We start from the raw sequence: 16,240 nt of genomic DNA on the forward strand, positions 1-16,240 counted from the left end.
GGACAAACAGGTAGGGCAAATGTCTGCACAAAACCTTCATGATTCTAGCTGTGGTAAGGAATTCCCGTGGGAGATTTGTCCCCGATCCACCACAACTGAGGCTGAGGCCTGCCCTTTCCCTTGTCCTAACCCTCTCTGACATATTTCCTGGGTTACTCTTTTGCCAAGAATGTTTTCCATTCTGCTGACTTCCCACCTTTCTCTAGACTGTGGCTTTGTCTCCTGCCCGCCATGGGCAGCCCACTGGAATTGAAAAGATCTAGCCTCCAGGAGAGGAACAGATGCCCCCACCCCCCAGAATTGCCATCAGCTTCCATACTTGTCACTTCTCTTCCTAGTGCTTTCTTACTTTTTGCTTCTGAGAACTTTTTTCTTGATAAGAGATTGTTTTCTTCTGCATTCCCATCCAACATTAACTTCTCTATCCCAGGAATTTCCTGTTATCTAGTCTCAATATTGCCAGAAATTCCTGCTGCCACCTCTCTACATATATGCGCCTGCAGTTTATATACAAGAATAGAGAAGGTAGGGTCCCAACCTTAGCTACAAGAGAGAGAAGCAAAAAGTTCTGGCAGAGAGGCACCACTACCTGGGTGCTCGTGGAGGCCAAAGGAAACACAAAATGGGTAATGGAAGAGAAAATGTATTGGTATGTGTGTGTACACGTATGTATTTAAGTAAACTATGGACTCTTGACTAGTTGTACAAATGAGGGTTTAAGTAGCAGTGCACGTTCTTTCCCTGATATGTATACATTTATATAATTAATCAACTTGGCCCCTCCCCCTTCTAAGTATTCCACTTAAGACTATAAGACTTTTATACTAAGGGGGATTGTGACTAAGGGAGAGAAACGGACAACACATAGAGAGAAATTTGTGAAATTTATCTCCTCTTCTTGGGAAGAGGGTGTGTCTTTATTTCAACAGGGACTCTTGCAACATATCAACCAGAATCATATCCTTTTTGATCCTCCTTGGAAATTTAAATATGGACACAAGGGTGAGTATAGATGCTGGGTAATCCCAAGGGTGAACTGCGCTAGACAATGTCTGTTGAGTATCTTGCGCCAGCCCACCCTTCTAAGTTCTCCTTTCTACTGTATACCTATCCACAGAGATCCAATTAGATTTCACCAATGAGAGCCACTTGCACACAATCTGGAACAGGAAAGTAGAAATAAGTATTCTCCAGCGGTAAACGGCAAACAGGTTAATGGGCATCAGACAGCTAATGTGGGATCTGCCAACAGCTCCCACGCATCTTTCTGGCAGTCACCCACCCTGGTGCCACAAGACCTTCCAACAGTTGTGGCTCCTTGCAATTCCTACACGGGCAGATTGCACAGGGGCCTCATTCCCCCTTCCCGAGGCCTCCTCATGGCTGTGTAAGCCCCACTTCCCCATATTAAATCCTTTCCCACTGGAAATGCCAGTCAGTAGTGATTTATGACTTCTTGACCAAACTCTAACTCAGCAAATAAAAGCACTGAAAGAAAATAAATTAAAATGCTATTTAGAGTGTAACTTAAGGTCAGCAAGTGGTTTATTAAGCAACTGCTATGGCAAAGTCATTGTGCTTAGGCAATGAGAAACACAAATATCGTGTAAGCAGAGCCCATGTGTCCACAGGACCTTCTCATATGGTGTGTGTGCCTAGGAGACCCACCAGGATGCTAGGCAGCTCAAGGTAAGCAATGGAAAAGCAAGAGCTGGCTGTTAGTTTTTGTGAAGGGTTATCCATTTAAATAATGATCCAAGTTTTGAAGCATCCTGTTTGGGCCTAAGTCAAGCCGTAACAGATTCTTTAATTTAAAAAATAACTTAGGGGAGCCTGGGTTGCTCAGTCAGTTAAGCATCCAACTTCCGCTCAGGTCATGATCTCACAGTCCGTGAGTTTGAGCCCCGTGTTGGGCTCTATGCTGACAGCTCAGAGCCTGGAGCCTGCTTTGGATTCTGTGTCTCCCTCTCTCTCTGCCCCTCCCCTGCTCATGCTCTGTCTCTCTCTGTCTCAAAAATAAATTAAAAAAAAATAAAATAAAAATAACTTAAAAATCAGCCTTGTCTTCTGATAGGATATCAACATTCTCCGAGCTGCCCTTCCTTAGTTTCAGCAATGTTCAGCCCAAAGGAACTGAGTGAGGACCAATAACATAGCAACATCACCTTTTGGGAAGGCCAAGTTGAGGAGACCAATAATGTCTACAAGTCAACTAGCTTTTGTCTGTTCTGGGGAACTCCAGACTCCGTGCTTTACTCCTGGAACCAGGCATTCGCACACAAATTTACACAAATAGGTCTCTGCTGAGAAAATAACTCAAAGTACTGAAGTTATTAATGTTGTATCAGTAAAATCAATTCTGCATTAAGAAGCCAGAGTAGTTTTCCACTTCACTTAAAACATCAAAAAAAAAGAAAGAAAAACAAAAACCCCCACACACATACATACATGCAAAAACGGTACATATGAAGAAGTTTTAAATTAATTTGTTTCTTTCAAAGAAACACTTTGAACTTTAGTAACAATACATGGGTCCAAGTTAAGAACCAAGAACATAAGATAAAAATCTTATAAGGATTTCCCACAGTTCCTAGGTTTCTACACAGCAGCAAAAGTAAATTCAATTTTGGGTTTACCTTTTATTCAAAGGATAAATACAAAATTAGGAAGCAAGAGATAGAATTCAAGGCAAATGTGCTCAACATTTCAAAATAATTCTACATACAAAGTATGGGGGCAAAAAGCCCCCATGAACCAAACTGGTTAACTACATTCAAGTCTAACAGGAACTTGAATTTACTGCTATTTCCCTTGGCCAGGAACTAAAAGCCTTGGCTCAGGTATTTTCCATCTCATTAGGGGCACTGTTTGAAGACCAAGCTTTCCAATGAGTCCATCCCACATTGCACTTGCCATAGTAGAACATCCATGACTGATGCTGCCACACTGGCATCAGTGAGGACAACATGAAGACAGGAGTGTCACCTGAAAGGGCTTGTTGGCAGAAACAAACTGTAGTGACCCTGATACATCTAGACCTTTGCAACCAGGATGTTATAGGACAACCCAAAACTAATGGGTATCAACCTTTGGGTCTCACATATTAAGAATGTTATTAGGGGCACCTGGGTGGCTCAGTTGGTTACACATCCGACTCTGGATTTTGGCTCAGGTCATGATCTCATGGCCTGTGAGTTTGAACCCCATGTGGGGCTCCATACGGACAGCACAGAGCCTGCTTGAGATTCTCTCTCTCCCTCTCTCTGCCCCTCTCCCACTCACATGCACCTTCTCACCCTCACTCTCTCTCTCAAAATAAACAAACATAAAAAAAAAGAGAGAGAGAGAGAGAGAATATATTAGTTAAGAAGTACGAGGGCATTTGCCTTCTACTTATAATAAATCCAGAATTCTCAATGAGTACTTCTATCACAGGCTTTGGGAAGTCTGGCAATTCTCCTTCTAAGACCTTACCATATTTATCTCCATTCCAGAACATACAAAGCTGAGTGACAGAGGCAAAAATTAACTTCTAAAGATCCCCAAGGTATGCAATAGCTGTGAGTTCCAGGATATACCTTATTAGGCTCTATTTTTAAACTGCTGGATGCCTCTAAATCACTCTTTATACTGCAGAAATTAAAAGCATATGAAAACATGTCAAGAGCTTTCATCTTAATAAGTATAAATAGCCTTTTTAATCTTATACAAACCAAGGTAGACTGATAAGTGGGTGGAAGGAAATAACTACAATTCTATCCAAAAAGCATTTCTCTAATTGTTTACAAGCTCCATTTTTTATTCCATATTTTCAACTGCACATCCAGACTTCATTTTCAAAAATCTTTTGAAATACGAAAAGGTACATACGGCTATATAACAGCATTAGGAGAAATACATTTGAGAAAACACAATAAGTGAACCTTGGAATTTCAGCCAACGAATCACATTAATAATATGAAGTTCAAAAACATGGCCTTTCAATCTTAGAAATAATCTCTTGTACACATGCTAACCAAAAAAAAAAGAACAATGAATTTTTCTGATTACACGCATACTTCTGGGGAACAGATCAGCTGGTTAAATAACCTGTAACCTGGCAATCTGTCTGTATATTATTACAAGATTAGTTTATAGCTCCAGGATGTTTAAGCTAATAAAGTTCCTACACCATTTTTTTTTTAAAGGAAGAACTATTTACGTACAGAGATCAGTGAGGGAGACTTAACCCTTACTTCTTTCCTCATCCAAAAAACTGAAAGAATTCCTTTTTCTTAAATGCCACTCCCAATGACAAACTGGCCTCTAAATTTTTAGGGAAATTATTTCTTGGCCTTTACTAAGTACTCGGTAAATACTTACTGATAGCCAATTGAGGTGATTTTAAAGATAACCATTTAATAAAAGTAAAGCTGGATTTTATGCCAAAACGTGGCCCATGGAAAAAGTGATCCGTGCTGTGTGGCAGCCCCAGGCTTTGCTGTAGAGCAACACGGAGACAGAGCTGAGAGACTGGGCTCAGTTCTATGGGAAGGCAAAACAGCACAGCTATTCATTCAAACCACCCTGGCAGAACTCTGTCTCCTGCAGAACACAGCAAGTGCTGTAAGCACTAGGGATAGAGATTTTAGCTTGCTGTTTATAAAAGGATCCTGTAAAAGGAAGCTTTGTTCTATAATTAACAGATTGCCAGATACTTCAGAAACTTTAGATTTAGAGGACAGGCTGTCTTGCTACTCACCCATTTTAAATATCCTTCTTTTGCAACTATCACTTAAGCAAAGTGTCGATCACTGTATACACCAGAAATCTGCTAGAAACACATTCTTACCAAAAAATTCAAAACACTTGAGAAGGTACAGTATCTATGGAGTATGACATCAGAAAAAATAGAGCCTTTGCTTTATCTAATGATTCTAAAACAATTGGCAAGTTGAAGTGGAGACATGTAACTTTTGATTACATTTATGCAATCATCTCTTCTTTTAAAAAGCAACAGTAATGGATTAACTTCTAGCATTAGAGAAGTTTACTAACAACTAAACACTGGCTACATTCTTAGTGCAATACAATCTTTAACACATCTACCAACATGTACACACTTCAAATATTGGCAAATTGCTTCAAAATGTAATTCTCACTAAGTTTTGGTAACTTATTCACAGTTCACTGTTAGAGTTCTTGGACTTACAAGACATGAAGAAGAAATGACCAACTGGCTCAGGAAACTAAACATTCGTCTTAAAAGAACAGAAAACTGAAACAAAGCAAGGATTCTAAAACCTCCAGCTCACAAAAAGTATAACTTACACAAATATGAAAAGTTTTATTTAAGCGAAAACAAAATAGCCACAGAACATTTTAAAAAGCTAACAGGATCATTCCCATATTCATTCTGAGTACCATAAGAAAGGTAATTCAAGAATTTCCTAAAATGTTCTCATTAGCCATTATTTATGGTAGATTCCATAATATTGATTATCAAGCTATTACAGACTTACAAGTTAATACAGCATAACCTTACAGTCTTGCTAGTTAACTATGATGTTCATTTTAACCCTGGAAATGACTGGTTCAAAGCTAATGTCATCAGTCCTATTGGTTGTCATGTCATAGATCTGAAGATAAGGTTAAATTCATCAAGCTAGGGAAATACTGATGTTTTAACTATCCTTAAATATTGTGAGAAAAACTCATGTGTTAGTATTTCTAAACTTGAGGTTAAAAAAAGTAATCTGAAATATGTTTTCATGGATAAGACACTCTATCCGGTGGTCTGGTATACAAAATCCACTAAATTTGTGGATATAAGGCTAAAATATCTTCCTTTACCATTTCCTTCCATTTCTTTGGCCTTCACAAATTCTATGCGAGCTATGATTTCTTTTTCAATAAACACTTTCCAATGACATTGTGCTTTTAGAAAAATCACTTAAATTGTAATATACAATAAATAGTTAACATTAGTCTTTCCCTTTTATTGCTACAGTATATCCTAATTTTTTTTAAGATAAAACACTGACTCCAAAAGACTTCTTAAAATGTTTGTTAAAGCAAACACTTCAGCTGGTCTTCCTTCTTTGAAGGTTTTAATATAAATAAGCGCCAAATGAACATCACCAAGGAGCTTTAAAGCAGGGGGGTGGGGGGCAGGGGGCTCCTTTCCCCCTGTCCTCATTATTAGCTTAGGCCAAGAGACCTGTATTCAGAAGGATAAGACACTACCATCTTAAAAACAACTTTCCACAAAACGTGAGACAGAAAATTTGTGTTAGCTCTCTTTTTTTTTTTTTTTTTTTTTTTTTTAATTTTTTTTTCTTTCAACGTTTTTTATTTTTGGGACAGAGAGAGACAGAGCATGAACGGGGGAGGGGCAGAGAGAGAGGGAGACACAGAATCGGAAACAGGCTCCAGGCTCCGAGCCATCAGCCCAGAGCCTGACGCGGGGCTCGAACTCACGGACCGCGAGATCGTGACCTGGCTGAAGTCGGACGCTTAACCGACTGCGCCACCCAGGCGCCCCTGTGTTAGCTCTCTTAACCCCCAGCCCCATCTGCACTCCACCCTGTGTCACCTCCCCTTGAGTGCTATCTATGCTTGCTTTTTACCTGCATTTCGCCTTTGCTATTCCTTGGAGTACCACAGATACATGGTCTAACCAGCCCGTGATAATAGCTAACTCTACAAAATGCATTTTAATAACCTCTTTTGAACATAATACGCCCCTAAACTTGGACCACTGTCTAAGTGAACAAATCTGCTAACAACATTTAACAACCCAGCTCACCTCCATTTTTCCACTCTCTCACCCTGTGCCTTGCAATCATCTTAATCTTCACCGATGATAAGACGGCCTGGTGACAAGCAGACTTTACTTTAAACAAGATATCCTTTTCAGTTTCTTGCACACTGACTTGCCCGTAATAGGATGCTGACATATAGCAAACTAAAAACAGTTAACATTAATTTTCCTCTTATCATTTATATCTATGGCATAGGTAATTTAAAAGAGATAGAAAAGCTGACTGACTGCAGAGTAACAATCATTTACTGGGCCACGTGTTAGAGGTTACACACGACCCCAGCCTAAAAAGGGCTCATGGCTGAGGTAAGAAACTCTAAGTTACATATGAATGAATTTAAACTTTAAATGTACTACAAGAAAGAACTTTTTATATAAAGGACTCCTTTTGTAGAATATCTTTCTTGAAAAATCAGGTTTTCTTATCCTAGATTACATTGGTTTTAATTGGGCATGTGTACTTGTTAGTGATTTGCCTCATTACAGTATTTTTTGTGTTCATAATTAATGTGTAAAAGCATTTAAAAATCACTACATTAAATAAAATAAGAAGCAAGAAGGGATGAAGAGAAACCATGTTTATTTGGAAAATACCACTTCTTTGTTAATATCAGCTTTTGATATTCAATTCAGAACATATCCTAGTTTGAAGTGTGTGTGTGTGTGTGTGTGTGTGTGTGTAAGAGAGAGACAGACAGACAGCCATAGAAGAGAAAAACAGAGAAACTGAAAACTAATGATTGATTTCACATATTTGTTCACTTGGGATGCTGATTCAAACTTTTTAGGCCATTAGGAAATGCCAAACCCATACAAATCAGAAACATAAAATGCATAATTTAACCAACAGAAGAAATGACTCTAAACATATACTAAAATTAGCAAGCCTAAACAAAATAATCTCAGAAACATTTAAAATACATAGATATAGCCACAGTAGCTATATATAAGATGTAAATAGTAACCTTACTTTATTTTTAGAAACAATCAGGTTTCTAGTCTCCATCTATGACAGTCCTTCCAAAGTACCTCAAAATATGCAAAGTACTTTTTCTAACCCTAATACACAAGCAGAACTCTGTGCTGCACTTGCAGCAATTGCTTTTAGAAAATCTTAACCTCATCAAGAAATTCAAACACAGAAAAAAGAAAAAGGCTGAATTTACTTAAATAATTATGCTAAGTATCTTCACAATTTAAAAGTGAAAACTTTAAAAAGAGAAGGACTTCACCAAAACACAGACACGCTGCCCTATAACCCCCAAGATTTGGCAAAAAAACCCCATGGGGAAATTATTACTCAAGACATTTTGGGTGTCAAACCAATATTCTACTCTATTTTAATCTAAATTGTTAATTTCCATTTCCGATGTAAACCAGCTGAAGGCACCTCGATTTCGCTTTATTTATTCATATCTTCTTCATTCCTAAATATATTTCAGGAGTAAAACACAGATAATAGAGAAAAATACCTAGGAAGTAACATTATATTTGATGCAATCCTTCACTAGTCTCAGTGTAAAGCATACGGCTTTCTCGAAGCCTAGCCCAGCATACACACTTAGAGTCAAGCGATTAGTCAAAAAACTTGCAAATCTTCCAAACTACAGAGAACTTCCACCTGGCGCAAAGGTACTAGTTTATGCAACAAGGCAGTAAAAAGCTAAAATTCACTACAAGACAATTTTCCTCAGGGCAAAATTAAAGAGAAATCTACATATATCAGTACTGATTTAATCCCAGACATTTGGTAATAACTTTGTGTGGTAATTTCAAAGAATAAGGCAAACTAAGTCATTCAGCAGTCATTAAACAAAACAAAACAAAAAACTACAGATATTAGAAAATAGAAACCAGTTTTAGAAAATGGAAAAACCAGGAGTAGGACAACCCATCTGTATGTCCCCCATCTTCACACTGAAAACCATGTTGTCAGTTGTCTAAAGCAGCTCAAATTTAAAAGTTTGTGCTATGAGATTGTGCAAATAACTTGCTGTTAAGAACTGGAGAAAAACAAATGCACTACACACTCTAGCTTCCTAAGTGAACTCAACTTCCACCTAACAAGCAACAGGTCTGAGAGACTCAGGTTAATGTAACTTACATAGAAATCCCACCAAGAAATTCCACCAAGAAAAGCTTTCACTTTTTAAGTTGTACAGTTTGATTTAAAACCAAAACACAAACAAACTTCAAAACAAATCACAGCATCTTCTCTTTACACGTAAACTTAGCAAGACCTTAATTAAATGTCCAAGTATTAGCATACATTGCTGCTGGCTTCAGATATCCAAATAAATGTACTACACTTTCTTTGAGCTGAATGAATAGAAGCTCGGTAAAACAAAGGCCAATTATTCTAAAAACACACAGTCCTCCCAGGCTGAAGTGGAGGACCCAGAAATCCAACATCCAGCATCCTTTAAAGAAAATGAGAGCTAAATCTCTTTGTGATAACAATTCCAATATAAATTCCATTATTTAAACTCCCCCACAAATTACTGGAAAAATATGAGGTAATTTCACAAAAATCACAAATTGAGTGGAGTAATTATAACCGATATATAAATAAGGATTTACTAAAAAAGGCTTCGAGGGGTGCTATTTTAAATCAAGGTGTTAAATACAAAAGGTGTCTTGTGTTGCTCAATCGCCCAGAGTTGCAGATGCTCCTTATTCTACAGTTACAGATTTGGCAAGGTTCCGGGGGAAATCAACCTGCAAAAAAAAGAGCGATATTTGAATATTGTATAGACTGGGGGGAGAGGAGCAGTTACTCTAAGCAAATTATTTTTGTATATAAAACCAGAAAACAACATGTTCATTAACCATGTTAGTTACACACTACAAAGAACTAAAATGGGAAAATACAATCAAATAATGTATCTCAAAAGTCTTGAAAAGAGGAAAAAGGATCCTGAAGGAGCAGGTTCGGCACAGGAAGTGCTCCCACGGTCCTCCATAAAGGTGGCAGCCCTCTCAGGGGACACTGGAAGTGTGGAAGAGTGGGATGTTCGATGGTCAGAGTGACTGCGAGGCCAGGAATGCTAGGTCCTGTGGTGCATGGGGGCGTCCCAAACAAGAACTGCCAAGAGCTACCCCAAAAGAAACAGGAAACACAGAGGTGTTCCCCAAGGAGGTCATCTCTAATCTCGGAGTTAGGGTCCAAAGTTCCTTCAGGTTCTATATGTAAGAAAAGGTTACGATGTAACTTACAAATCGGGCCATGCCGCTTTAACAGGTGACAGATAAATATCTGAAGGATTTCCCAAATGCTATTGCTAAAAATTTCAAAGGAAAACGCTGAAAGTGAACTGGGTAAAAAAAAAAAAAAGTCCAAGATTTCTGCAGGGGCCCATCACGTACATCATAGCCTCTCAGCACAGCAAGGTGGAAAGCCAGCAACTGTAAGGGGATCACACTGAGAATGCCCTGCAAGCAGTCCACGGAGTGGGGCACCTTGATTGTTCTGTTTGTGTTCTTAATGGTCTCGGTATCTTCCTTATCACATATCACCACTGGGCGTCCCTGGGAAAGAAACACACACACACAGATGCACCATCACTGGTAAGCAAAGGCAGGGCTGTTGCACGTGAATGTGCAAATTTTGCACTGAACATCTGCATGTGGCCTCACTGACTCACAATCCCACGTGGTAAATCAGATTGATCTCACTTATAGCCAAGGAAACGGAAACTTTGTGGGATTCAGTAATGGGTTTAAACTCACACAAACAAGGGGTGCCTGGGTGGCTCAGTCGGTTAAGCATCCAACTTCAGCTCAGGTCACGATCTCACTGTCTGTGAGTTCGAGCCCCGCGTCGGGCTCTGTGCTGACCGCTCAGAGCCTGGAGCCTGTTTCAGATTCTGTGTCTCCCTCTCTCTCTGACCCTCCCCCGTTCATGCTCTGTCTCTCTCTGTCTCAAAAATAAATAAACGTTAAAAAAAAAAAATAAACTCACACAAACAAGAAATACCCGGCTCAGTACTCGAATCCAAGTCGGCCTGCCCTCAAAGCTCAACTTCATGACCACTACATTGTGCTCAGACAGTAATATCTTTGAGGCTTTATATAAAAGCCAAATGATCTGAAGAAAACTGTTAAGCACAGCACCTGTAATATTAATGTAAAACCTAGTTCCTCCTGAAATATACTTTTAAGAATATTAACTTAAGAGGGAGCAGCATACACTAATAAATAGGACAAGATCTGGAGACGAGACCTCAGTTTTGGTCTTGGCTCTGCTTATTATGAGATCTAGGAGCCGGGTCCCGTCAAAACTCTTCAGCATCTCCGATTCTTCACATGTAAACTTAAACATGTTTTCTAAGCCTCCTAACCAGGCACTGGATTATCACTTTAAATGTCATAAAATTCAAATAAGCTTTAGTGACCCAACTCTTAGAGAACCCCGGGTCCCCTCACAGCAGCCCCTAACTTACCTGCCTAGCAACCACCTGCTGAAGAGCATTCTGACACTTCGCATAAGTGTGATCTCTCATGATAATCATGATGACAGGCATCAACTTATCCACCAAAGCCAGAGGGCCATGTTTCAATTCACCAGCAAGGATGCCTTCAGAGTGCATATAAGTGATTTCTTTGATTTTCTAACAGGAAAGAACTAGATTAGTCTTCAGTTTGTTTTTCAGAAACCCATTCTTAAGTAAATATTACACAAAACATCTGGTGTCTGAAGTCACTATTTATCCAGAAGTATTAAAGGACCACTGACCTGTAAATACAGGTTAATAGATCATTATTTCTAAACTCTCAACAAGTAACTATAAGTTTTAAAACCACAAAAACTTTTTGAAGATTTTAGGTGACCATGAATATATTCATATTACTCGGTGGCTGTTCTCTACTTGCCTCATGCTTGACCTCAATTAAATCTCACACCTAGAAAAAATTCAATCTTTTATTTATTCATATTTGGACAACAAATTAACCAAGTTACTTGCTAAACCCAAATTACCACACTAAAATGTACTTTTCTTGATTTTCACTTTTGAATTAAGTATTCTGTTACCCTTTCTCAAGATAACAAATCAGAGTACATAAAAACAAAGGCATTTTCAAAAGTTCCACTTATTTCATTCCATTTAAAAATTATGGCTACGTGCCAGGTCCTCATGTCCAACAGACTGAAATTACAAGTGAGAAGACTTACTAGTGCCCCTTCAAGACAAGTAGCATAATGATAGCCACGTCCCATTATCAAGACTGACTTCTGATGATAAAGTTCCGTTGCCAGTTTCTGAATTTCATCATCCATGCTCAATACTTCCTTGATCAAATCTGTTAAGAATATTAACAAAGTCTATGAAAGAAGGACAATAAACTGAACTGATATAGTAACAATAATATACTGGTAGCAACCAACAAAAGACCAGTGCTTCTATCTTCTGTGATCTCAGTGAGGGATTTTTAAATACATAGGCAAAAAAGATCTTTTTGACTAAATAGCTATAAACCACAGCGTCAAGGGCAAGAAGAGAACTTTGCCCGTTAGCTACTTTCTCGGACAACAAAAATGTACTGTGTGAGGATCTTCGTACCAGGCAGCCGCTTCAATCCAAGCATGATCTCTTTGCGTCTCTCTTGCATGGAGATCCTGTCATCACACATCATGAGGGCAAACATCACAAGGGACACAAACTGGCTGGTGTAAGCCTGGAACAACGCAAAAAAGCACAATTAGCTGCAGTTGCATTTTAAGAACTTGGAATTTTTAATGTAAAACGATGAAAATAAAGACTTTCCTCCCATTAGTTTTACAAATATGTATTGCCCATTTTTTAAAATAGCATTAGTAACAGCGAACTGAACCAGTACTTGAGAAATCTATCACTATTCTTCCTTTCTGAATTTGAACAAATGACCTAACTTTTATTTCCAAAGACAAAAACAGAAGTTCCTTCTAATGCACTAGAAAGGAAAAGCGAGCAGAGAGTAACTCTGCACATGCACGACCAATTTAAGTTTTTGATAGAAGTCAAAAGCAAGGCACTCACTGAAGAATCCCTGAGGTACTTACACTGGTTTGGTTGGATTTTTAAAAAACTGTTCTTTGAGGGGTGCCTGGGTGGCTCAGTCAGTTAAGTGTCTGACTTCAGCTCAGGTCATGATCTCGCCATCCGTAAGTTTGAACCCCGCATTGGGCTCTGTGCTGATAGCTCAAAGCCTGTAGCCTGCTTGAGATTCTCTGTCTCCCTCTCTCTCTGACCCTCCCCTGTTCATTCTCTCACTCTCTCTCTCTCTCTCTTTCTCAAAAATGAACATTAAAATTTTTGTTAAATAATAATAAATAAAATAAAAATTGTTCTTGGATTTTTTAACCTTTGCCAATATACTTTGTTGCTCACTGCCACCTTCCCCCATCCCCATCCCCAGTTTGGCTAAAAAAAAATTTTTTGCTTCAATTGTAGAAAGGTAAGTAGAAATAAGAATAATCCTCAATCTTAGAAATAATTACATTTTAATAATGGTATTAATAACATTTGTGAATACTGCCTTCTAATCTTCACTGCCTTTCTTTTCTTTAAATGGTTAAGAAACTTCTCTCTCAAAAATAAACATTAAAAAAAATTTTTAAAAAGGGGGGGGGCACCTGAGTGGCTCAGTCACTTAGGTGTCTGGCTTCAGCTCATGTCATGATCTGGAGGTCTGTGGGTTCAAGCCCCGCCTCGGACTCTGCTGACAGCTCACAGCTCAGAGTCTGGAGCCTGCTTCAGATTCTGTGTCTCCCTCTCTCTGCCCCTCCCCTGCTTCCTCTCTGTTTCTCTCTCTCAAAAATAAATATTTAAAAAATTTAAAAATAAATAGTTAAACTTAATTAGTAGGTATAATTTTATAACTTGCTCTTATTCTCCATTAAATCACAAGCACTTTCCCAAGGAAGACTGCCTTCTTTCTTGTTTACTACCGTGTGAGGCACAGTTTTGAAACTTGAGCAGCTTTCCATCTCTTTAGGCCTCAGATGGCCCACCTGTCAAAGGGACATTTATTTTCAAAGTTATCATGAGAATGAAATGAGACCAGTGTAAAGCACTCGGCATGACAGCTGACACACAGGTTCAAAACAAACTTTTACTCATAAAAGTTTGAACTAAAAGACATTTATTTTCCTAGGCCATAAAAATGGTGAATGTTTAAAACCTGCAGTCAACTATGGGGCACCCGGGTGGCTCAGTTAGTTAAGCATCCAACTCTTGATTTCGACTCAGGTCATGATCTCACAGTCCACAGGATTGAGCCCTGCATCAGGGGCTCTGTGCTCAAAACTAACTAACTAACTAACTAACTAACTAAATAAATAAATAAATAAATAAAACTTTCTGTCAACTACCAAGACTATTTTCATTCCCATTAGCTGTATGAGAATGTGAGAGATGCATAGATGCGTATATGTTTACCATTTGCCTGCTAGGTAATGGCCTCTCAATACTACTTTATCACAAATATCCTGAATCTGACAAGTTAAGATTGTTTTCATGTTCATTGGCCATTTATGTTTTCTCTTTGAAGACTTAATTTCATTGTTCTTCACTTGTTTCTGCACTTGGGGTGTGGGAGTTCTGTTTTGTTTTTTTTAGTTGGTCTTAAGGTCTTTATTGTTACGTTTCAAATACTTTTTTCCCAGTTTGGGGTAAACCTTTTTTTATAATGGATTTATTAACTTAGAAGTTTTATTTTTTTTAACTGTTAAGTAGTACTGTTAGGCTTAGTCCTTCCATTCTAGCATCAGTTAAGTACTATTAATTTTCTTAATTCTGTTGTTTTCGTTGTCCCTTTTTATTCAATTTTTTTTTCTTTTCAGTCCATCTGAAATTTATTTTAGTGCAAGGTGTTAACTTGTGTTTTATTCTTACAAATAGCCAATTTTCCCTCCATTTCAGCCCACCCTTCTCTACTGGCTCATGACATTTCCTGTAGCCTCAGTTCTCACAGCATACCAGAGTTATGTTGCAGAACTACTAATTCTGTCCCACAGATCTGTCAGTTGTTTACAAAACAATCTTCCCATCCAGAAACACAGCATTTCCATCAATTTGTGCTAAAAATGTAAAAGTCCATAAAGTTACAGTTTTCATCTACTCAATAAGTATTTATTAGGGAGCATCTTAGACACTGCTTGGTAGAGTTGTAAGTATTTTTATAGCTATTGAAAACAGAATCCCTCCTCCAAACACACCCCTCATATCTTTTCTAAGTAGCCACTGTCAATTTATAGGAAAATATCTTGTATATATTTTATATAAAGCACTTTGTATGAATTCTTCATTCTAAGAAATCTTTTACTTGGTATTCTTAAGCTCTGCAGGTAGTCTGTCCTGTCGATTGCAAATAAGGAGAACCTTGTTTCATTCATTTTTCTCTATTATTTGTCTCCTGCTATTTTGGGTTTCTTTTTTCTTTTTTAGTAAAGCATTTAATGCTATGAAGTTACTTCTAATGATCATTTTGGCCGCACTTTCTAAATTTTGAACCATGTTTGTTCATTGTCATTATTTTTGCATGAAGTCTTTTTAATAGCAGTTTTGAGACCTTTTTAACTCACCAGTCATTTAGAGAAACTATATTTTATATTTCAGGCATTTGAGGTTCTTATTTATTTATTTACTTTGAAAGAGAGAGAGACAGAGAGAGCACGCACACATGAGGGAGAAGGACAGAGGGAATCTTTTTTTTTTTTTTTATGTTTATTTTTGAGAGAGAGAGCAAGCAAGCAAGGGAGGGGCAGAGACAGAGGGAGACAGAAGATCCAAAGTGGGCTCTGAGTTGACGGCAGAGAGTCTGATGCAGTGCTTGAACTCATGAACCGTGAAATCATGACCTGAGCTGAAGTCAGACGCTTAATTGACTGAGCCACTCAGGAGCCTCAGGAGAGAGAGAATCTTAAGCAGGCTCCACACTCAGCAAGGATCCTAGTACGGGACTCTATCCCACAACCCTGGAATCATGACCTGAGCCAAAATCAAGAGTCGGACACTCAACCAACTGAGCCACCCAAGTGCCCCCTTATATTTTATTATTAAATTACTAGGAATAGTGCGGTGTGGTCAGCTACAGTGCTATATATAATTTTAACATTAAGAAATTTATTCCGATTTTTTTTTTTTGTAGATTATAGGCTGAATTTCTACTACTCTTCTCTGGATAAGGAATCACTTCATTAGTGAATATTTTCCTGTCATAATGTGGAAAATGAGCCTCTTGTATAATAAAAATCACAGTCTGCTAATGCTCCTTACCTTCCCAGTAGTTAAATGAGACTCCCTATTGTCCCTTGCTGGACCTCCCAGCTGCTAGCTGCTCATACAATTCCTTCACAGCTACCTGTCCCTGTGTTCCCATGTGTCCTACCAGTAGGCTGTGATTCCCCGCCCCCCCCCAACAGCACTGAAGTGGATTCACAGCCCCCAGCCTCCAGGC

At 38.5% G+C, this 16,240-nt stretch overlaps 1 protein-coding gene across 2 annotated transcripts in view; it reads right to left on the bottom strand.

Moving 5' to 3' along the window:
- Positions 1-7,365: 7,365 nt before the first annotated feature.
- The window catches only part of GFPT1 (glutamine--fructose-6-phosphate transaminase 1), a 52,769-nt gene continuing 43,894 nt past the window's right edge, over positions 7,366-16,240 (bottom strand). For both annotated transcript variants that reach the window (XM_049651590.1, XM_049651591.1), the window contains 5 exons: positions 12,364-12,478; positions 11,976-12,103; positions 11,245-11,412; positions 10,169-10,330; positions 7,366-9,520 (listed from right to left, as the gene is read on the bottom strand). In XM_049651590.1, coding sequence (XP_049507547.1) covers positions 9,476-9,520; positions 10,169-10,330; positions 11,245-11,412; positions 11,976-12,103; positions 12,364-12,478 — 618 coding nt within the window. In that variant the 3' untranslated portion in view covers positions 7,366-9,475. The remainder of the gene's footprint in view (positions 9,521-10,168; positions 10,331-11,244; positions 11,413-11,975; positions 12,104-12,363; positions 12,479-16,240) is intronic.

The sequence above is a fragment of the Panthera uncia genome (genome assembly GCF_023721935.1).
Source record: "Panthera uncia isolate 11264 chromosome A3 unlocalized genomic scaffold, Puncia_PCG_1.0 HiC_scaffold_11, whole genome shotgun sequence".
NCBI classification, from domain to species: Eukaryota; Metazoa; Chordata; class Mammalia; order Carnivora; family Felidae; genus Panthera; species Panthera uncia.